Raw genomic sequence first — 22,394 nt, 5'->3', positions numbered from 1 at the left:
TATGTTAGCTCTGTAGTTTGTTTTGTATTGTTCTATACTTTTCTCTTAGGCACTCTGACTCTGCTCTGAAATTATTAGTAAGACTCCTGGGTTTGGATGCTCTTCTTGGAGAGTTCCTAAAGACATAATTTTTAGAGATGGAAGAAAAAAACCCCCACAAAAACCTTTGGGGGACAATATAACGCAATAGAAGGTGTCACTGACCTAAGGGGGGGTCAGGGGCCAAGGAACTGAGGGGTGGGGGAAAGCTAAACTTCATCAAAATTCTTCCCTGTTGTGAAATCTCTGCATTCAGTAAACTTCTCTTTTCTCATTTTGCAACGGTTTGTCCCTACTGGAAAACCGCAGGCCTTGTTCCCTATACCCTTCCTTATCCTGGACTCTTTATCCCTTTGTCCTTCCTACTCTCCCCTCTCTAGTCTCCAAAGCTCTAACATCCCGTTTCACGTCCGGCCAAAGAAAATCTGCTTTTAGAAACTCCCTGGGTCAAGCAAAGTCTAGGACTCCACCTCAGGAAGATTGTTACTGTTAGCAATCAACCTCTAGAGGCCTTGGTTTATCTAAATAACACGCTGGGCATCTTGTGCCTTTACTCTATGGCTGTGCAGACTTTCTGCGAGTATGCTGAAGGGATCTGAGCGAGTCTGAAGGAAGAGCTAGCAGTGTTTCCCAAAGCAACCGTGGACATCAGGGACCTAATGGAGGCTCTGGAATGCGGATTAGGGTAGGAGTCCGTCGAGAGCTGCCTGTGTTAAGGGCTAAAGAGACACAGCGCTCCCTAAAGGGAGTGCGAATTAAAGTTGCTAAATCCGGCCGACGATATCATGTGCCCTCAGCCCGGCCAATTGAAAATTAATAATCGCTTCCTCTGTTCCCCATGGAAACAACCCCGCCCCACTGACCCTCCCGCCCCATTTATTAGTGAGGTTTTGTTGTTTTATTGAGTGTTTAAACTGACAATCAAATACCTGCGCCTTCTGGCTGGACACCTTGCTTCCGCTAAGTAAGCTAGTACACTGATTGGTTAATACAGTAATAGCTGACACCTGGGAGCCCAATAACCCTCATTGTGGGCGGGATCTAATGAGGACTTAGGGCCAATCAGCGGCGGCGTTGTCTCTGCGGCTCCACGTCGGCACCAGCTGCGGGGCAAGATGGAGGCGCTGATTTTGGTAGGAGCTGGAGGGGCGGCCGAGATGCTGCGATGTCCAGAGGGGCCGGGAGTCGGGGTTCAGCCTGAGTGGGAGGGGGTAGAAAGGGGAGTTCCGGGTAATCCTCGGGGTCCGGCCGTTCTGCCGGTCCCTGGAATAAGCGTGTGGCCTAGTGAAGGAGCTAAAGCCTCGGTTTAGAGTAGGAAGCTCTGCCGTGGAGAGGGCAGAGTCAGTGGAAAGTTGAAGGGAGCACATGGAGTCCTTAGGACACATAGTATCATGAGCGTACTGGATTGGGGTCCTTCAGATTCCCTCTGATTATGATCATTGTGGATGATATCCTGATTTGAATTTCCGCAAAACTCCAAACTCGCCTCAAATTGTCAGAATAGAGTGCAGGTGTTTGTCATCACAGGCTCCTCCTGGTAGTTGTCACAGTGTGACTCTCCGTTGATAATTCCCTGTCATATTCCTTCAAAAAACACGATTTTCTTCTTCGGCTTCCTACTATGTAAATTTGGCATCATGAGGAATCAGTATTCCATCAGAGTTCTGGAATACCTGATAGAGTCAGCATGGATTGTGGAATATTTTTCCTTATTCTCGACTCCTTATTCTTTTCTCCTTTCTCTCTTCATTTAAACTTTGCGAATTTTTATTGTAGGATCTGGGTTGCCCACTATTCCTCTAGTTATATAAGAATTTTGGTGGCTAAAGGGCGCCTTTTCGCTCCCCTGTCCATGTGATCCTTTTCTCTTGTTCAAAAAAATAAAATACTATTACCCTTTCTTTAGAACTGAACCAGAGCGTTTCTCTCAAAAATGCGCCCCCCCCTTTTTCAATTTGGGGATTTTAACATATATATATGTGGGAGTAGGAGTTTTGCTCCCAGCTCCTTCCTTTTTTTTTTTTTTTTTTGCTCCCTCCTTAATTGAGTTGAACTCTAGGCCTTTTTTTTTTCCTTCAGCTCTTCACATGTACACACCCAGATCCTCATCAGGTACAAGAGAATAACAGGTTTCAATTCCCCTCTTTCAAAATGGCAAAGATAGGGATAATTCCTTCCCATCATATGGGTTGGTTAAGTCTAGGTAGAAAGCTTTTAAAATCTTATTAAAGACATTTTCTGTACCAAGCGGTTAACCAGTATTCTTTTTTTTTTGCACATGAATATTTATAGCAGCTTTATCACAATAGCTAAACAGTGGAAACAACTCAAATGTCCATCTCCTTCTGAATGGATAAACAAAATGTGGCATATCCATACAATGGAATACAATTTGGCAATAAAAAGAAATAAAGCTCTGATACAAGCTGCGACATGGATAACCTTGAAAACATATGCTAAGTGAAAGAAGCCAGTTACAAAAGACCACATAGTATATGATTTCATTTATATCAAATGTCTAGAATAGGCAAATGTGTAGAGCCAGAAAACAGATTAGTAATTGCCTAGTGCTGATGGGAGGAGAAGAGTGATGGGGAGTGATTGCTAGTGGGTATGGGGTTTCCTTGGGGTGATAAAAATGTTCTAAACTTAGATTATGGTGAGAGTTGCATAACTTTATGAATATACTAAATACAGTTGAATTGTACATTTTAAATGAGTAAATGGTATGTGAATTATATCTTTTTTTAATTTTTGAATTTAATTTGATTAATTTTTTTATACAGCAGGTGCTTATTAGTTATCTATTTCATACATATTAGTGTATATATGTCAATCCCAGTCTCCCAATTCATCCCACCACCCCCCACACCCCCCTCCCCCGCCATTAACCAGTATTCTTAACCAGTTAACAGACTGGGATAAATTCTAGGGAATTAGTTTCTTTGGAAGTTTAAGAAATTTTTAGACTGCCCCCTAGATCTGTTTAGAAGGGAGCCTGCCTAGAGGTAAAGGAGTGAGGGCGATATTACTTGAGGAGCCCTTTTAACAAGGGATTTGTGTGTAGTGCTGAACTGAGGGAGTTACATGTGAAAGTCTCTCACATTTTCTCTTACCTCAATTTTTGTCTCTGCTTCCTCAGCGAAGTCTGTTTCAACCTGCTTCTTCCTTATATCCATTTTAATCTATACCTAAGATGCTGCATTTACAGATCCTTGCTGACCTGATCAGGTACCTCTGAAGTTTGCTCTAGAAACCTTACTGATTCTTTGTCATGAGGAACCTGTTCGATGGGGTAAGGGGAAACGAAGGTTTAGGGCAAAGGGCTTCCTCAAGGAAGCACAATCAAGACTAGGATTAGTTTTCGACTCCTAAGCCTCCCAGACCAAGTGTCTCTCTGATGTTATCTCATCATGGGCTTTCCACGTCTTCAGTATGCCAAATTGTACTTTCAGCTATCAGTTATATAAAGCTTTTGTTGGGGACAAAGTACCAATAGGTATCATTTCTTGTGCTGGTCACCAGAGTTCTTAGGATATTAAATTAGTATTTTCCTTCCTCTGTGTCAGCCCTTCCCAACGTGTGTGTGTGTGTGTGTGTGTGTGTGTATATGTATGTATGCGTGTGTGTGTGTGTGTGTGTGTGTGTGTGCTGTTTACTATTTTCAATATATTTTGGGCCCCCAATAAGAATTTATGTACCTTTCTCACCATTCCAGCCCTTCTCAACTGGAGTTCCTGGGGAGAATTAAGCCCTAATGCCCTAAGGCATCATTGTATGTAATGGATCAGCTTCTCTGTTTACACAGTGACACTAGTTTTGTACTATCCTTGGGAGAAGTGACAAAATAGTATTTAAATAATTTTCAGTATTCAGTGGTTCAGATGAGGAACCGTGGTTGAGAATCAGGTGGTATTTCCTAAATTTTTATTTCTCTTCTCACTACCCTCACCTACTGGCCCACGAAATTTCGCTCCATCTGGCTCACAATCACCCTTCCTTACTGTTCCTTTTTATCTCATCTGCTCTGTGTACTCAGCGGCATCCCCTAATTCCTAGGTCACCATCTTTGTTATGAAAAGTATAACGAATTCCCTGGATTTTACCTTAGCTCTCCGCTGAGCTAAAGAGTTTACTGTGCCTGGATAGTATTTAACAAAACACTCCTTAGAGTGGGCAGATACCTTCTAAAGTTCCTTTAGGCTTCCTCCTCTCACATTTCTGTTTCCTGGTTTGGCTGGCCCTCTGGGGAAACCTGATCAAAGCATATTCTTGTCTCCTCACCTCTACAAGACCCATAGCCACAGGATGTTTAGAAGAAGGGAAGAGTAAGCTAGAGGGGGGCAAGAAGAACCATCATTTGAAATTTGATCTGATTATGGGAATTTCTAAATGCCAATAGGTTCCCTTCATTTAGGTACTTTACAGTGGGTGGCGTTTCTTTCTTGAATTAGGTAATCCAGCCCTGCCTTTCAAGCAGATTTGTCTGATCTTTCTCGGGTCTCTTTTCATCTCCTTCCATTCCCAGTGCTTGATAATAATGCCCCCAGCCCGCATCTTTGGACTCAGCTTCCTCCTTTCCTGCTGTCTTCTGCTGGTACTCTCTTAGTTGTGAATAGAGAGGGATCTCTGCAGGTCACCATTCGCCATTAATAACCTATGGAATCTTAAAGATAATGACTTATCCCCTTCCTCCTTCCCCTCTTTACCCTTTTTTTCCTCAAAACTGAATTACTCTAGCAGTCTAGATCCTTACATCTTTCCTCATAGGTTTCATTTTTCCTAATCCTCTCTGGATTCACTTTCTGAGTGCTTTTCCAGTGCTTTTTGGACTAGACTTCTTAATTTTATTCTTACTCTCCCCTTAATAAATTTCTATCCTAAAACAATAACCAGATCCTGAATTCTAAGCCTCATTCAAAAATCAGGGCATCCAGAGTGCACGAGAGCATGTGTATGTGTGGACGAAGAAACTGCAGAATACATCAGTGACTCTTAAAGGTTCATATGGCTCTGTGGCCTTTGCTTCCTGAATCATCTTAATGGGGCTTTTGTTAAATTCTTTTGGCACTAACAGTAAAGGTACTTGGCCTAAATGCCCCCTCCCCCTGCTCTGGGCAAAGGTATCAATTACATTAAGCCCCCAAAGCACTCCCATCTCGTTCCTGGCAGTCCCCTGTGCCCCTCTCCCAGCTGCGTCCTTGCCGGTGCCTGGCCTGTCCATTTCGTTAGGAGAAGCAATCTCCTCGTTCCTGCACTGTGGAGATATATTTCTCAGCTAGGGCGCGAGCAGTGCCAGCACTGCCCCCGGTGAGGTCCCTGGCAACCATAAAAATTTTTATTGTGATTATGTTGGTGTCGGGGTGTCCATCTGGGTTATTGCACACCTAGTTTAATTGATTGAAGTTTAATTTATTGACACTTCAAATTAAATGATCAGAATAAACTGTGCTGTTACTCTGGCCGGCTTGTTTTAATGGTTGATTGCTGGAAGCAGACCTCGGCTTGAACTAAAACCCCTAAAGAGCAATTGACGCTGCTTCTAACTCTCCCCATGTCCTGCCCTCCAAGAAGACCTCGTTATAGATTTCCGACGTATTTATATGTATTTTTTCCCTCTCCTTCACAGTGGTGGGAAAGAGTTGGTCCCCGGCAAGGTATAAATTATATCAGAGGTCTGGGGGAGCTGTCACACAGTCAAAAGAGGAGGAGGGGGCCTCCATGTGAAGAAAGCCAGACCCTTGAGAAGCCAGGTCTTCCCTGGGAGGCAGAGGATGAATGCAATTATCCAGATATTTGAGGGAGCCTAGTGGCAGATTTAGGGTCTTTTTCAGCTAGATACTTGCTACTGTTTTGTTTTGTTTTTTTTTTGCATTACGCGGGCCTCTCACCGCTGTGGCCTCTCCCGTTGCGGAGCACAGGCTCTGGACACGCAGGCTCAGCGGCCATGGCTCACGGGCCCAGCCGCTCCGCGGCATGTGGGATCCTCCCGGACCGAGGCGTGAACCCGTGTCCCCTGCATTGGCAGGCGGACTCTCAACCACTGCGCCACCAGGGAAGCCCTACTGTTTTTTACTTTAGTCCATCACTGTGACTTGGTTAGGGTCAGGTTACTGACAAGAAAACCGGTTATGGAAAGGGGAGCTAGAGAAGCAAATAAAGGATGGAATGGGTAAAGAATTAGTGCCTACCTACCCACTTCTGCTAGAGTAATTAGGAAGATGGAAGGCAGAGTGCCCATGGGCATCTGATGAAGCTGGATGAGGAGGTTGGGTCCATGCACATTATAAGAGATCCGTACTGGCAAGGGCCCTCTCACATTCTGCCTCAGCTGATTCTGCACAGAATAGGCTTTTCCTCAGATCAGATTATTAGAGGAGTTCTCCTGTCCTTAGATTCCCTGCCCTGTGTCACCTCTTCCGGTGTTTGACTACCCTCACCTCTTCAGGAAGTCTTTCCTGTTGTGTAACCTAAGTCTTACATGCTGCAGATGAAGCCTACATCTCCTGTTTTGGCTTTTTACTATTCCCACTATTAAGGCAGATATCCCGATCCACAGCCAGTTGGCCTGGACAGCCCTGTCCACCAATTTTCTCCAACTCCTTTTCTACTATTTGTGTAGTTTTTAGAGGGAGGCTGAAACTAGGGGAGAGGAAAGCAGTTCTGTCTCGGGGGTTGGTTTGGGGGAGCAAGTAGACTGAAAGATGAACACAGAGGCTGTCAATTCAGTCTTTCAGAGACTACCTTTTTGTTTTCAGAAGCAGATGGAGGGTGGGGTGGGGAGTAAATTATGATACCCATCATGAGCAAGGACTCATCAGAAATAGATCTAGCCCCATTTGATTTTTCCCTTTGCTGCATGATATTTAAATGAGAGCTCTTGGATTATCAAACTGGGCAGGCAGGAAGTTCTAATGTTGCTCTCAGGCCTCAGGTGTGGAGTACTGTGATTTCTGCTTGTTCAGTTCATGTCTTCCCAGCAGTGCTCCTCGCTTTGTCCCCTCATTTCTGTAATTCTCTCATTTCCAGAATAGTTGAAGAATTAGGGACTGTGTGACCCCCTGGGCAAAAAATTCTCTAGCAGACAAGCTTTTGGAATTTTAAGAAAGGACCTGAGACTTTGCATTCCTGAAGAGCTTGGGGCCTGGTTATCTTTGTCCTGCCTGTCCCACGGCTGCGAAATTTCATACTGAAAGCTGGAGGGGTGTGGTGCTGACCTTAGCTCCCCCTGCTGGCTGTGTTAGTTTTCTCAATCATTTATTAATTTATGAAGGCCACACACATACTTCTTGAAGTCATTATTTGGTGCCTGGCAGAGGACAGGGGGTGATTTACAAAAGTATCACTCATTTCCCCCTTTTTTCCTCCCCTCCCTGCACTGTGTTTTTGTCTTCAGAGAGAATCTCATTTAATTCTAAACCTAGGTCTATGAACTCCTTGAAATCATAAAAATTTGTGAATGTGTATTTTTTCTGGTAACAAGGTCCATAGATTTCGTCAGCTTATCAAAGGGGGTCTGCTGTAACTCAGAAAAGTTATTAACTGATCTAGCTCAGGCCTCTCATTTCACTGATGAGAAAGCTGAGTCCCAGAGAAAGGTGGAACTTGAGTTAATGGCTGATGCAGACTATAACAAAGGAGTTTAGAGACATTTTTTCCGGTAGTGGCAGACTTCTGGTGACCATGCTTTCATGGTTTGTATCTGTGTCAGATAGGAAGATTCTTTCTAGGTGGCTCTTCCTGCCAACAGTTCTTCCTTCCTAAGACTTGTGTTCAGTTTCCTCTTAACCAATATTTGGTCTCAGGTCAGATGGGTAATGTTCTGTGGTACCTGTGGCTCCTATTCTTTCCTGAGCTGTGCTTCCTGAATCTCAGCAACCCCTGGGTAGTATGTGAAAACTGTCCTCTGGCAAAACCTTTGCCTAATTCTTCTTTTCTTTTCATCTGAAGTCCCCAGGCTTGTGGCTGGCAAATTGGAGCCCTCAATCCCAGAGGAGCTTTTCATTTTAAAGAAATTGGCACGGAATCAGGGAGCAAAATACCTGCTTAGCCATGTGGGGCTGGGAGTGGTGTCTAGAAATTTCTCTTGGTTTTGGTTTTGTCTTGGTTTTACTTTGTAAATCGGGTTGAGGGAAGAGCATCTTGTTTCTAGTTGATGGAGACCCATTGCCAAGCCAGGGTACTACTTTTTGGCATGGCCATAAAGATTTCTTTACAAGTGGGGAATGAACTTTCTAGGAATCTCAACCAGATTCTTACTTGTGTCCTTTCAGCTTTGTGGATAGCATCCTCTAAATCCACAAAGACTTCTTGGCTCCCTCCCTCCTCCTCCTCCATCCCCCACAAAGGATCAAATAAAATAATTAATCATAGGCCTCAAATATCCTGTCTACCTGCTCCAAACACTACCCTAGTCCTCTTCTGGTGGCGTATCATGATCTTACCCCAGGGTGTCCTCTTACTATATACATTGTGGATAGACTTAATTCAGTGCTGCTTCAGGGCCCATCTCTCCTAGATTGACTTACAAGACACACAAATAGAGAGCTTTTCTCCAGAGTTGCCTTTTTAATGTTTTTGCTAATGACTATAATCCTGAGGAAGCTGCAGGTCATCCGAAGGCCCACAGGGGGCAGCACGAGGAATGACTCTTCCCTTCTAGTCCTCTGTGTGCTGGGGTAGGGGATGCTGGGAGATGTTGATGTTTTTCACCAGGCTTCAGAAGCCCGTGATTGAGATAAGACTTGTTTGCAGCAGGCTCGTTGCTCATTCGGTGTTGTTTCAGCTCTCCTGAGGAGTCCAGTCTAGTTTTCTTGATAATAAAAATGGACATGAAAATCTATCCGAGCCACCCACCGTCCCAAACACCAGTCTGCCTGCACATCATTTCCAGGCACCATTAGCATTTGAGGTGAAGTTCTGTTATACACTCAGGCTGTGGCTCTCTGAAAGTCAGTGCATCACAGAACTTTGTCTCGAAAGCTTTCTAGCAGCTACCCATTTGGGAATGGGAGGGAAGAATAGACCTTTTAAATCCTTTGAACATGGTCCTAAGCTTGTAGTGTCTTTCTCAATAATCAGCGTTTAATGTGTTACAGGGTCAAGCCTAGTCCATTGTCCAGGAAGCCCATTTCTCAAGAGCTGGGAGTTATTTATAAACTTGCCCTTTGTGAAAAACTTAAAATGAAATTACATTATCAGTAATGGCTTCTGGGCCCTTTAAACTGGCTGGTTATGATATGAGAGGAACTCCAGGCCCTCCCCACTCCTGAGAGGTAAAGGTCCCAGGCTGAAGTGGAACCAGCTGCAGTCAGGAGGTGGCAGGAGAAGTAAAGGAGAAGCTGCCAGTTCTGGCTGTAGCAGAGTGGAGAATTAAAGCAGCATTTAAGCGCTTGCCTAAGTTCTCAGCTGTATTTAGTGTGGTCATTTCTTTGGAAGTTTGAAATGACCAGCCTTTTCTCTAGTGCCATCTTACCCTTTTCATACTTACGGTCCCTTCTGGTCTTCTCGTTGCCTGCCTTTGCCTGTATTTTATCCTTCCCAGGAAGATCCAGGTTTCTATTTTGGGGGTTTCCTTGATTGCGTCTTCTAGGAAGCCAGTGAAAAGAGCCAGGAGCAGGACCTAGGAATCTGTCTCTCTCTTTGCTGGCTGTTTTAGGCACTCTCTCACCCTGTTGGCCACAGAGGACTGTCTGACTGTCCTAGTTGGCTGGTGGCCATAAGGTTTTTTTTTTTTTTTTTAAATTTTTTGGCTGTGTTGGGTCTTCATTGCTGTGCGCGGGCTTTCTCTAGTTGCAGTGAGCAGGGGCTACTCTTCGTTGCAGTACGCGTGCTTCTCATTGCGGTGGCTTCTCTTGTTGCAGAGCATGGGCTCTGGGCACACGGGCTTCAGCAGTTGTGGCACACGGGCTCAGTAGTTGTGGCTCGCGGGCTCTGGAGCACAGGCTCAGTAGTTGTGGCGCACAGGCTTAGTTGCTCCGTGGCATGTGGGATCTTCCTGGACCAGGGCTCGAACCCATGTCCCCTGCATTGGCAGGTGGATTCTTAACCACTGCACCACCAGGGAAGTCCTGCCGTAAGGGTTTTTCTTTGCTTTGGGATCCCATCCTTTCTAGAGATGCCAGACTTTGTGGCTGCAGGCATGAGTTACCTGCGCCAGATCAATGCCCGGCTTCAACCATTGGGAAGCTCTCTAAGGTTGCTGTGAATGCGGATAGCGAAACAGAGCCAAAGATTTCCAGGGAAAATGTTGTGGGAAAAATGATTTCTTCTAAATTTCCTTCCTTATGGACTGCTTTTCCTCTGTTAAGAAAATTCATTCCCATGACTGTCTCCCTGTTGGTGAATCGAGGATCCAGGTTGCTATAGAACTGAGCTTGCTTTATGGGAAGATCTTTCTGTGGGGAATTAGGAGTTAGGAAAGCTGCTTTATCTGTGACTTTTTAGGTGAGACTCTAGAGGACGTCCTTCTGCTAGACAGAGTCCCTTAGTTTGAGAGAGTGTTCCATAGAGTAATATGTGTAGCATGGGCAGCTTTAAGGAATGTCTGTCAGAGGAGGATGACTTGGTAGTAATATCACCCAAAATGGCCACACCAAAAAATCTACCTGTACGTGGATGTCTAATTATAAGAGAATCCCCTAGATGCTTACTGCATCAATAAATTTCTACTTTACTCTCAAACTTCATTTATTCTCATAATCATTCAATAAATATTGAGAGTTTAGTATATGTCAGGCATTGTTCTGGACACTTGTAATAAATCAGTGAAAGAAACAAAAATTTCTGTCCTCAAGAATCCAAGTGGGGAAAGCTTACCTTCTTTATCACCCTGTTCTCAAAAGACTGGGTTCCCTTTACTCTCATTCTTAACTCCTTGAGCTAAGGTTGGTTCTTTGCACGGAACCATAAACCTCCTGGAGCCTTATGGGATAGTTTACCTTTGTAGAGGCTGCAGATCCTTGGCAGTGAATCTTTCCTGATCACCTTTGGGTCTTCGTTAAACATACGCTCGGAGAATATGTTTGGCCCTGTGAAGGCTGTGGGTTTCCTAAGTAGGGCCAGGAAACGGAGGTAGCAAAGCAACACTCTTGTCTCAAAGCACGGGAGAAGGATATCCACGGTAAGTAACGCTGATGAGAAAGTCAAGGAATGTGAGCCTGCAGACACCTTCCGTACACATCCCACGGGCTCCCTTCCCTTCCTCTTCTTCCTTTCCTGTTAGCTGGTTCCCTGGAAGTTGCCGGAGTGAAGGAGCTTTTGCAAAGTGATATGCTTTGAGTTTTAGTGTAACTGTTAAGGCTGAGACTCTGATTTCTTTTTCTTTTCTTTTTCTTTTTTTTGTGGCTATGCCACACAGCATGCAGAGTCTTAGTTCCCCGACCAAGGATCAAACCCGTGCCCCCTGCAGTGGAGGCACGGAGTCTTAACCACTGGACCGCCAGGGAAGCCCCTGATTTCTTTATGGAGCCAGTTTCCTCAAAGGTTGCTTTTTGGTTGTGAAAGAACACTCCACCCCTGCTCCTTGTCTCCAGGCTCCAGAGTGTTTCTTAGACGGAGCCTCTTCTTACTGCTTCTTAACTACCACAAATTCAGATTGCTTTTTGTCTTGGCAAGTTACGTGGTGGTCGTCAGGGTATAGTAGAGGAGTTGAGCTCCTAGGGGAAGTCTTGGAAGATGGATGTCTCTCTGGGCTGCATTCAGAACTGGTGTGTCTGTGTGTGAGTGTGTGCGTGCACGCGTGCTTGTTTCCATCTGCTCAGTGTGTGGGTGGTTTAGGTAGGGAAGGCTTTCTTTATACCTCTGCATTGCTACTGCATCGGGACTGCAGGAACTTCCAAGTACACTAGGGCAGTCAATGCTATTTTCAAAAAGCCTCGTGCAGTGCCTATTAATTAATCTGGTTACATTCCACATTCCATACCCACCTGTGCCTGGGAGACCAGGGAGGGAGAGTAATTTGGAAAATAACTGTAGCATAATATTTGGAAATAACAAATATTAAGCCCTCTGTGAGTCTGGCTCATAGAAATTGTTTCTCTGGTGCTGCTTTGGGTCCTTTGTTGAAATGTCTCCTCCCTCAATTCAGTTCATTTACCACTTGGTCATTCTCAGTGGGAAATGTCAAACTCTAACCAGGTTGGGATAGGGGACCTACAGAGGCACCTCTGTATCCCCTTGCAGCCCCAGTGGGGCCAGGGGAAGATATCTGGTTTGCTAATGGTGGCAAGAGCCTTCAGGACTGAAGGTATGTTCATATCTCTTCAGGAACCCTCCCTGTATACTGTCAAAGCCATCCTGATTCTGGACAATGACGGAGATCGACTTTTTGCCAAGGTGAGATTCCCTTTCAGATTAGTTTAGGAGCAAAGACAGACTTTTTCTGAGCTTTGGATCTTGGGACTGGCCCTATTAACTCATATTCACCCACACATAATTTTGAGAATTCTTCCATCTACCTCTGACTACTCCAGATAAAGCCTAAACTGCTCCTGTCTCTTAGTTGCCCTGCTTCCCTACTTGCCATCCTTAGACTTTGTCATCAACATCAGAACAGAAAAAAACTTTGGAACCTTGGTTTCTGAACAAAGCAGTGTCTAGATGTGAGAAGCAGCCTGCCCATGCCCATCACTCCTGTCCCTTTCTCTTCTACCTCATCATCCTGCCTGGGTTTTTCCAGGGAATTCTCTTGCAGCTCCAGGGTTCCAGTCCTAGGTCTCCAGTCACCACCAAGCTTGTTACCTGCTGAGTTCCCCAGTGGGATGTTCCTAACTTTGGATCTATTGAAAGAGAGGAGAAAGGACACCCGTCTCCTCTCCCTCCGTATTCTCCCCCTCCTGGAGAAATTTTTTCTGTCCCTGGTGGATTAACTCCGGGCGAGCATAGCATAAATCAATCAGCAGGTAGAGATTAGTTCAGAATTCACCAGCTGTTCCTCCCTGTAATTGGATGTAACTATGCAGGACACCTTTTGAAACAGTTATCCAGTTACTAAATGCCAGGCCTGTTATAGGTCTTCAGCTGACTGCAGCGGATTAGCCCCTAAAGAGCAGAGCGATTTAGCAGCCTGCATCTCCACCCCCTTGCCAGGGAGAGCTTGCGAGTGGGCTCCACAGTGTGTTAGCTTGCCTCCCACTTCTTCCAGTTTACTGGAAAGGAAGCTAAGATACAGGAGATCAGAGAGCACAGGCAGGGCTTGCCCTTCTTTAGAGGAGGTTTTTGCAGCCCTTCCCCATTCCTCAGCTCCGCACAGTGAGGGCCTGGTGCCTTTTGTGTTCTCTAGCAGTGCTCCCTGACCTGGGGCGGCGCCTGGGAATGGCCTCAGGGTTGCTGCCCTAGAATGTAGATGGGGCAGAGCCTCATCACAGGGCTTCCAGGCCTCTTGCCCTTACGGTCTGAGAACCGTGAGGCGGGGTGGCTTGTAGCATGGTCCTTAAAAACCTTGTTTTGTATCCGATTACTTGCGGCCCATTCCCTGCCTCTGTAGTTCTCCCTTCTTCGTGTCAGTATTTCTCCCTCACCCCACGCCTTGAAGGAGAGAAATCCAAGATCCAGGGCAAAACAGTCGCTAGTCATTCTGGGCTCCCAGCTCTAATGACCCAACCCATCTCCTTTCCCTCTGACCAGTACTATGACGACACCTACCCCAGTGTCAAGGAGCAAAAGGCCTTTGAGAAGAACATTTTCAACAAGACCCACCGGACTGACAGTAGGTCGTCTTCCTTTCACTACTCCCTGCAGTGGGAGAGCCACAGCGGGAAGGGGGCGGCGGCGGGCGGCGGAGGAAGGGCGAAATGACTCTGCCTCTTCCTTCTCTTTCTTCCTCCTCCCCTCATGTAATAAACTCTTCAGCAATGTAATGGGGAGGTGAGCGTACCCCACGCGGGAATACCGCGCTAGAAGGCTGGCTGTTAGCTCCCTGTCTAGCCCCCGGATTTATGGGCCTCACTTGACAAGTTTAACTGCAGCTCTGCTTGTTGTACCGCGTCCATTAGGGCAGGGAAATGGAAGTCTGTAAAGGTGACCGCTCTGCGTTTCCACCTCCGAAGGATTGACTAGTATCCTGTCTCGTACACAACGAGGGAAATAAGGCTACTGGTGGCTGGGGGGCAGGAGCAGTTAGAGGAGAAGATACTTAGACTCCCCCAAGTGTACACTTGCCGCCCTCTGCTACCACCCAAAAAGAAAAAGCAGGTCCGCTTCAGTCTTTGGGGGTCATTAAGACCTGCCTCACCTCAGCCCCCCACAGCTGGATACCTGGAGTTCATGGTAACTCCCTCTTTCCTACTTCTTTGCCTCAGGCCACCCACCGTTTCCACCTTTGTCCCCCCCACAGGTGAAATTGCCCTCTTGGAAGGCCTGACAGTGGTATACAAAAGCAGCATCGATCTCTATTTCTATGTGATCGGCAGCTCCTATGAAAATGAGGTGAGAATCCCCACCCCTCTTTGCTGTCTCTGCTCTCCCTTCCTGAACCTCCGGCAGGACCTCCTGACTGGTTCTGGGCCCTAGGACTGCCGCGTCCCTGTGTCCCTCTGGCGTCGACTGGCTAACGCAGTTGTCGGAGTTCCCTGTCAGCCTCACAGACACGGCTGAGCACCTGAATCAACCTAGAGTGGAAGCTTTCCCAGATTCCTGTGTCCATGTAGGACACACCGTCTGTGTTTTGATCCATACTATCTATGTTTTGATCCGTACTAACGTATAATGTCAATGGCCTTCCCCGGATGGTGTTTTTGAGATGGATTTCTGAGGTGTGGTCAGGGTTCAGGGGATGCTTGCTCCTGCTGTGAAGGGTCCACACCTGACTGAGTTTGGGTCAGTTAGGCAACATTGTGGGTCACGTCAAAGCCATACGTTCTGAGTGGCTCTCTGAAGACTGTGGGTGTAGTCCTAACCTGCTTCCTAAACTCAGGAAAAGCTATTTACCTCAGGTCACAACTTCTAGGAGAGCAGATAGGTAAAAATAAGCCCCTACTTAATTTGAGGCAAAAGTCAAAGTTGGAGAGAACCAACTTTTCCTGAGTTCTTATTGCTGTAAGTGCTTTGTAGAATACATTGTTATTTAACCTTACAGCACTTCTATGAGTTTTGGGCATTAGTGCCCCTGTTTTATAGGTGAGGAAACTAAACCTTGAGGAACCATATGAAATTACTTACATTTGACCACTGTTGGACTACAAAAGTGGCAGTTTCATGTGGTTCAAACTGACAACTTTCCCAGGGTCACACATCTAGAAATGGCTCGGCTGGGATTTAAGCCCAGATCTGCCTGACTCCAAAGTCCATTCTCTTTTGACAGCAGTCTGACCTCAGCTATTGCTTGGTTAATGATTTTTCTACCGAAGACATAGGGTAACACACATACGGTTGGTAAAGACATGAAGAAGACTGCGACAGGAAAGTTCTGTTTGAACAGTCTGGTCAAAGAGAGACCTAAAATTATGGAGTCATGAAGCAGAATTTATTTCTGTGGGAAGCCACGGGTCGTCTTCCTGTTTTACTCTCACTTCCACCTTATGCTGTTGGTCGTTTGTGAAGGCCTGTGTCTTTTGATGCTTAATGAGTTAGAGGGCTTTGTTTTCAGGTAGCAGCTTTCAGGGCCTTAAACCTTATCCTCCTGCTTCTTCTGTCTCCAAACAGCTGATGCTCATGGCTGTTCTGAATTGCCTCTTCGACTCACTGAGCCAGATGCTGAGGTGAGCAGGCCATTCTTGACATCTGTTTGCGAGAGACAGTCACTGTTCTTCAGGTCCAGGGATTTGTGGGGGATGAGCAGAGGCTCTGGGGAGTTGATTTACCTTGAGAAGTCGGGCTTATTATTTCAGAGTAATTTGCACTGATGGGGAGGACTGGATGGGAGAGTGTGTTACTCCTGTGGAATAGTTCTCCTGAGAAAAGGGACTGGGAGGGAGCAGAATCTTTGCCTCTGTGTCTACTCTCGCATCCCCCAGTGGCTCTGTCAGAGTTCCAAGCACGCTCAAGGTGCCTTCCCGGGCTTCATTCTTTACATTCGAGGTAGAGAAAGGGCAAGCATTGGGAAATGTCCCAGATGCAACACCAGCACCCTGGGAACGGAGGCAGCACTCACAGTTTTTCACATCTGGCCCTTAGTTTTTCCTTCTAGAGAGCAGGAAGAATGTGCCTTTTACCGTCTCCTCCCCATCCACCTCCCCTCCAGCTCTCTGTTCCCCATGCAGGTGGGCAATAGAAGAGAGACGAGATACTTTTCCTGAAAACATCCAGGGCTCCCAAGTGAACCCAGTACAGACAGCCATCCGGACAGAGCAGAACAGCAGGCACTCTCAGCCCCACAGAATCAGCAGGGTGAATGGCTCAGATTTCCTCAGGAAGGGGATGATTTATTTCTTAGCCAGGTGATGGAATAGACTTCATTTCGGTGATCTAGTGAAAGAGTCAAACTGACGGATGTGACTGGCCATATGCACCAACCACCAGATCTGAGGCTGGTGGAGGCCGGGCCCTGGCAGTTCCCAGCCCCCTAGCTGGGCTTCTTTTCAAGGCCTGAGCAGAGCTGGGGGAGCTGGTGGTAGGAGCAGAGAGAAGCTTGGAAGGCTTATCAGAGCTTGAGTGCAAACAGAGTTTGCACTCAGCCCCTCCTCACCTCCCGCCACCTCTAGATTGAGTTTTAGCTCTGTGTGTTCCCTCTTTTCCACCCACTGATGTCAGTGTTCATGAGCAATGTTGTGAGCAGCATCCTGGCAGGTAGGAAAGAAACAATAGCTCTGGAAATCAGCCCTTGAATAGTCAGAAGTTGACTGTATGTATATTTTGAATCTCTTTCCTGGCATCCCTGATCGTTACTCAGCAAATAAGAGTAGGAAGGGGGGCCTTCCCTGGGGGCGCAGTGGTTGAGAGTCCGCCTGCCGTTGCAGGGGACACGGGTTCATGCCCCGGTCCGGGAAGATCCCACATGCCGCGGAGCGGCTGGGCCCGTGAGCCGTGGCCGTTGAGCCTGCGTGTCCGGAGCCTGTGCTCCGCAACGGGAGAGGCCACAACAGTGAGAGGCCCGCATACCGCAAAAAAAAAAAAAAAGAGTAGGAAGGGAGTTAGAATGGGTTAGTCAGAAAGTGCTTATTTACTTCTTTGTGTGGTTCGTGGAGACACATCTTGGTCTAGTTTAGGCTCCCCAGCTCAGACAATGTCCTAGGATCCCTTTCACACTCAGGCTGGGTTTTCTCTTCTCTCGGGGACTCAGGAAAAACGTAGAAAAGCGAGCTCTGCTGGAGAACATGGAGGGGCTCTTCCTGGCTGTGGATGAAATCGTAGACGGAGGGTGAGTGCTCTGACCTCCCTGGACCTCCCTGGATCTGGGATGAGGGGTGGGGCCACTGCCCCTGTCCGAAGGCAAGTGGGCCGAGTGACCAGTTTCCCCACACTAAGTTGGTTCTTCAGGACAGAGTGAACAATGGTCTCTTCTTTGTCTTTTCAGGGTGATCCTGGAGAGCGATCCCCAGCAAGTGGTACACCGGGTGGCGTTAAGGGTAAGCAGGACTGTCTCCCCCCTACATCCCCCATCTACTCACCCTCCAGGGCCAGACCTGCTAAATGATCTAAGGGTTGGGGCTTGTAGAATACATACTTGTGGAATACTGTCTCCTTCCCTTTCAAATTCTCATTGTCTCAAAGAAGGGAAGCAGGAGGAATATATTTCTGCCCCTCACCTGGTACCTAGCATCTCATACAGTCTGCACAGAGTGGACATTTAATACATACTTATTAAATCAAAGATGAAATAAAGGGAACTTCAATATTGATGGTTCTGAAACGATAAAGGAATTTGAGGTTGGCTTCTTCTTCCTGTGGGGATGAATCCCAATTACCTGAGGCAGAGGAATGTCTTCCTTGTCTTTTAAAGTCTTTTAGGACTGAGAACAGTACCTCTCCGTCAGGAAGTACTTATTTGCCAGAACCTCTGTCCTCTTTGGTGCTAGTGGTAGCAGAAAGAGGCCACTGAGTTAACCAGAGAAAGCTCCGAGTCAGCTGGGTGCAGAGAGAGCCTGCCAGCAAATTGTAGGGGTGCAGAGATGCCTGAGCAAAGCCAGTCTCTCCATTCACAGAATGTCTCGGCTCTGACCTCCACAGAGTGAAGGCTGACAGTGCCGGGTAATGGGAAATCTTCTCCCTTAACTGCCGTGGGCTCCATTTGCATAGTTTAATCTTCTCCTCTAACATATGTCTCTATGTGGCAAGAGAGAAGGTCCCCCCCCACCCCCACCCCCACCGCCTTCACCAACTCCCTCCTTCCCCTTCTCAGGCTGCTGTTGCAGCAGTTTATTTCTTCAAATTAACATGCTGTCGTTACCATCAGGCCTTGCGGGATCCATTAAACTACCCTGGGCTCCCCCTTATCCTCTCCCTAGTGATATTGATATTCGGGGAAGGTCTTCTCTGACTAGGGAATCTGGTCTCCCATCCCCAAGTTGAGGATCAGACAACCTGCTGATTACCTGGAATGGAATAAATCTTTTAAGAAGTCCTCCTGCCTTAAAACAGAAGATGGATGAAATGACCCTTTTTTGCTCAACAGTCCCTCTGGCCAAGTAAAACTGTGGCTGTACTAACTAGTCCCTAGGAGGGACTGAGAAGGTTAGGGCATGTGCCCTTTGCTTCAGTTTAAAGGACCACCTCTGGGCTTCCCTGGTGGTACAGTGGTTGAGAGTCCGCCTGCCGATGCAGGGGACACGGGTTCGTGCCCCGGTCCGGGAAGATCCCGCATGCCGCGGAGCGGCTGGGCCCGTGAGCCATGGCCGCTGAGCCTGCGCGTCTGGAGCCTGTGCTCTGCAATGGGAGAGGCCACAACAGTGAGAAGCCTGCGTACCGCAAAAAATACATAAATAAATAAAATGACATTAAAGGACCACCTCTTCCTTCTCCATTGTCCCACCTCAGTCAGGTCTTACTCCAGCTTTCTTCCACGCTGAATGCTTGTCTCTCTGTGCCATAGGGAGAAGATGTCCCCCTTACGGAGCAGACCGTGTCTCAGGTATGACTTCCTTCCTTTGTCCTCTCCAGATGGACTGGGTCACTAAAGAGGCTAGCGTGGTATTCCACGCCAACCCACCAAGCCTGAATTCAGGAGACTAGAGACTGAAGACATACCTTCTTGGGCTCCCTCCTAGTCTGGAAAACTGGGGCTCATATAGCCCACCGCTCCCTACCCCACTCCAACTCCTATCCGTTTCCTATGAGCAGTAGGCTGTCAGCCTTGCTCTGTACCCTTCAAACCCTCCCTGCCTGATGCCTCATTCAGTGATTTATTCCCCAGCAGAGGCTTGCCTTAAGCAGACGATCTGTGTGCGTGCACACACACACACTCTCTGTCTTTCTCTTATTATTCAAATGAGGGCTAAGCTGGAAGTGCACATTCTAGAATATGCAGGTTTTGCAGATCGATCTTGCTACTTTGCAGAGATTGTCTACCTGATGCGGAGTGGGGCCAGGGAGGGATTCTGTTTTCTACCCACTTGGAATTCTTACCAAGAGGTCCATCTGGATGTGGTAAAAGTCTCCCCCTACCACCCCACTTCAGCATATGTCCGGTAACCCCCAGTTTTTTTTCTTTCCTCCCAGGTATACCTCTTCTCTCTTCATCCCCCCAGTGGACTTGAATTTTTTTGGAATTTCCCAAACTGATAGTCCTCTAGGGCCTTAGAGAGCTTCTTCCCATCCCTCTACCCTTGGGGATTTTCTATTTGCCAGTCTTCTAAGGACAGGGAAGGCAAGTGAGGGGAAGGAGAGCCCCGTCCCCCCACCCCCACCCCCCAGCAAGCCCCTCAATGCCACCCTTGTCCCTGCAGGTGCTGCAGTCAGCCAAAGAACAGATCAAGTGGTCACTCCTTCGGTGAAGACCCCACTGTTCCTGGCTCCTCACCCCCTCAAAAAATCCACATGTCTGCTGTGACTTCTCATCCAGCCCCCCAACTGATGCTCTCAGGGTCATCTCGGGGATAACAGGGATCCTTAAATCTCCATCCTGTCTGTGGTTGCCCCCTCGCAAACCCGTATACGCTTCCCGTTCCTTCTCACTCCTTTTTGCAGTCCTGGGAGTAAAGCTCTCAGCAGATTTGGACACAGGGCAGGGGGAGCACCCTCTTCCTTGCTCGACTGGATTATACTCCCATGCTCTCCTATCCCCCATATTTTCTCCTCCGCTTCTGTGCCCTTTGCTGCAGCTACACTTCAGATCAAAGCAGGAGAAAGAATGTGCTGAGTGTTTTCCTCCCTTTGCTTTTACCCGGCCTTCATCCCAACAGTCCATATGTCCAGCAAGGGGAGAGAGAGAGAATTCTTTTCTATAGAAGGAGTGCGGGTGGGGAGAGGCAGATGAAGTCTCAGCCACAGCCCCGCTTGCTGGACTCGGTATTTTCTCCCATTCCTTCTTACTGCCCAGGCCCCCAGCCTTGGAAAAAAGATTGGGAACAGCTCATAGTCAGGGGACCGAGTGGAAGGAGCAGTGATTAAATTTTATTGGACAGGGCTTATAAAATTCTGTATTTCAGACACAGCTGCATTTTTTACCCTGATCCTGGCTTATAGCTTCAAAACTGCTATGGTCTGTGAGTGTTCGGTGTGGGAGTGTCTGTCTCTCAGTTTGATACCTTAACTTTCCACCTTCACTACCCGTGCGAGCTCTGCCTGGCTTGCCCTGTCTGTGCTCTGGAGCAAAGCCAGTCCGTGATCTAAAACTCCATTCCAGTCTTGGGAAGAAGAGTTTCTGCTCAGAACTGGGGACAGGGTGGAATTTATGACTTGGGCCTCTGGGCTCTCGCAGTCCCCTTCTCTCTCCCACATGCACCTCACTCCTCTGCCTTGGGTCTGCGTTCTCTGCTGCTTAACCCTGTCCACTCTCTGCCTCAGCCTTACATCCAGGCAGTAGGTCTGGGCGCCTCCCTTCCCTAGGTCGCTGAGAGAGGTGCCTTTCTTCAGAAGACCTTTGGGATTTGGATTTCCCCAGGAAGACAGAGGATGGGACACCCACTGTTGGGTCATCTCTCCCCTTGACCCAAAACTTCCCACAAAAATGTCTCAGGAAACCTTCCTGAGACTTAGCGTCCTGCCCGCACCCACCAACTGCCGGTTCTCCAAGGGGGCGGGTAACTGGGCGGGTAACTGGGCATCCTGGACCTGGAGGGGCATTTTTGTGGAAGAGATGTGCGGAGTCAGCATGATAGCCACCTTCATATACTGCTCTGCGCAGAGAGGAATAAAACATTTCTTTTTCCAAACTGCCTTTGTGTGATGTTTCCATTCCTCTTCCTCTCTTCTCGGCAGCTGCTCCTATTCCTCTAAACAGCCCCCCCCCACGCCCGCTCCCCCTCTTGTAATATTCCTTCCCTCCCACCTCAGAGAATCCCCAGCATTCTGCCCCCCCCGCCCCCCATCCCTAATTTACGGGGCTCTTTGCCTCCTTGGCATCTCCCCGGCCACTCGCCTGGAAATCGGCGCCAGGGGTGGGGTAGGGATGGTATTTTCTCAGTGGGAGTCCCAGGGAACTGAGTGCTACCCCACCACCCCCGAAGCCAGCTGCCTGCGCCCGCCTCAGCCATTAGTAACCTGGAGACGCGCACCTGCGTGGGGGCCGCCTGCAGCCCCGGCGCCCTCCCTGCACCTCCCTCTCCCGCTCCGAAATGGCGCTGAGCGGGTTATTTATCGGAGCCAGTGGTGCTCCAGAAGGTCAGGACAGTGGTGTAAATAACCTCTCCTCGCCATTTCCCCGTCCTTCCAGAGCCTGCTCCCCTCCCCCTCCTCCACCTTTCTTCGCACAAATGAATGTGGCTGGGCTGGCGCGGAGCCTGGCCCTGCATCTTAATGGGGCGGTGAGCTCACAAGATGGATTTAGCTGGGGGTTTTATGGTTGCCGCGGCGACAGGAGAATGCTTTGGTTTTCTTTACCCCTTCCCCTGCAGGATTTGAAGCAGAGGGGGAGCGTGGGGAGCCCTTCTCTGCACTGCAGTCTGAAGGGTCTCTGTCACCTCTACTGCTTGTGAGGTAGGCCTGTTAATTCTGGGGTTAGGCAAGAGGGACTGCATTAGGACCTTAGATAGGAAAGGATGAGGGAAGAAAGGCAACCAGAGGGGGAAGGCTCTCCAGCGTCAAGGCGTGAAACCTACAGTTGTCCAGTCTCGCCTGCTGTTTGAGAACCTAGCAATTCAGTTCAGCAACTGTGGGGCAACTGGGCCCAGGGTCACCCTCAGCAGATAGAAAAAGAAAAATGCTTGGGTATAGCACCCTGCAGTGCTGCATTGAGAGTTAGGGTACAGGGGGCTGGATGAGGGCTAGGGATTTTTGTCTTTGCCTCCCTGAGGTGGGGGGAAAGCAGTGTTCAGTAACTA

At 47.9% G+C, this 22,394-nt stretch overlaps 1 protein-coding gene across 1 annotated transcript; it reads left to right on the top strand.

Moving 5' to 3' along the window:
* The first annotated feature begins 1,131 nt into the window (after nucleotides 1–1,131).
* COPZ1 (COPI coat complex subunit zeta 1) lies at nucleotides 1,132–21,281 on the top strand. The gene is made up of 9 exons (XM_079937015.1): nucleotides 1,132–1,172; nucleotides 12,307–12,375; nucleotides 13,666–13,747; nucleotides 14,375–14,466; nucleotides 15,682–15,737; nucleotides 17,258–17,335; nucleotides 17,492–17,543; nucleotides 19,007–19,045; nucleotides 19,860–21,281. Exons 1-9 carry the CDS (start codon nucleotides 1,155–1,157, stop codon nucleotides 19,905–19,907), a joined length of 534 nt encoding a protein of 177 aa, XP_079793141.1. The 5' UTR covers nucleotides 1,132–1,154; the 3' UTR covers nucleotides 19,908–21,281.
* The last annotated feature ends 1,113 nt before the right edge of the window (nucleotides 21,282–22,394 follow it).

The sequence above is a fragment of the Stenella coeruleoalba genome, assembly GCF_951394435.1.
Source record: "Stenella coeruleoalba genome assembly, chromosome: 11".
NCBI lineage: Eukaryota > Metazoa > Chordata > Mammalia > Artiodactyla > Delphinidae > Stenella > Stenella coeruleoalba.
This window is presented reverse-complemented; position numbering and strand designations above follow the sequence as displayed.

What these genes read in the sequence shown, in the direction of transcription:
- COPZ1 (XM_079937015.1), top strand. An exon ending in GAGATCGACTTTTTGCCAAG is followed by an intron (nt 12,376 to 13,665) that starts GTGAGATTCCCT and finishes CCCTCTGACCAG; the next exon opens with TACTATGACGACACCTACCC. An exon ending in GATGAAATCGTAGACGGAGG is followed by an intron (nt 17,336 to 17,491) that starts GTGAGTGCTCTG and finishes TTGTCTTTTCAG; the next exon opens with GGTGATCCTGGAGAGCGATC.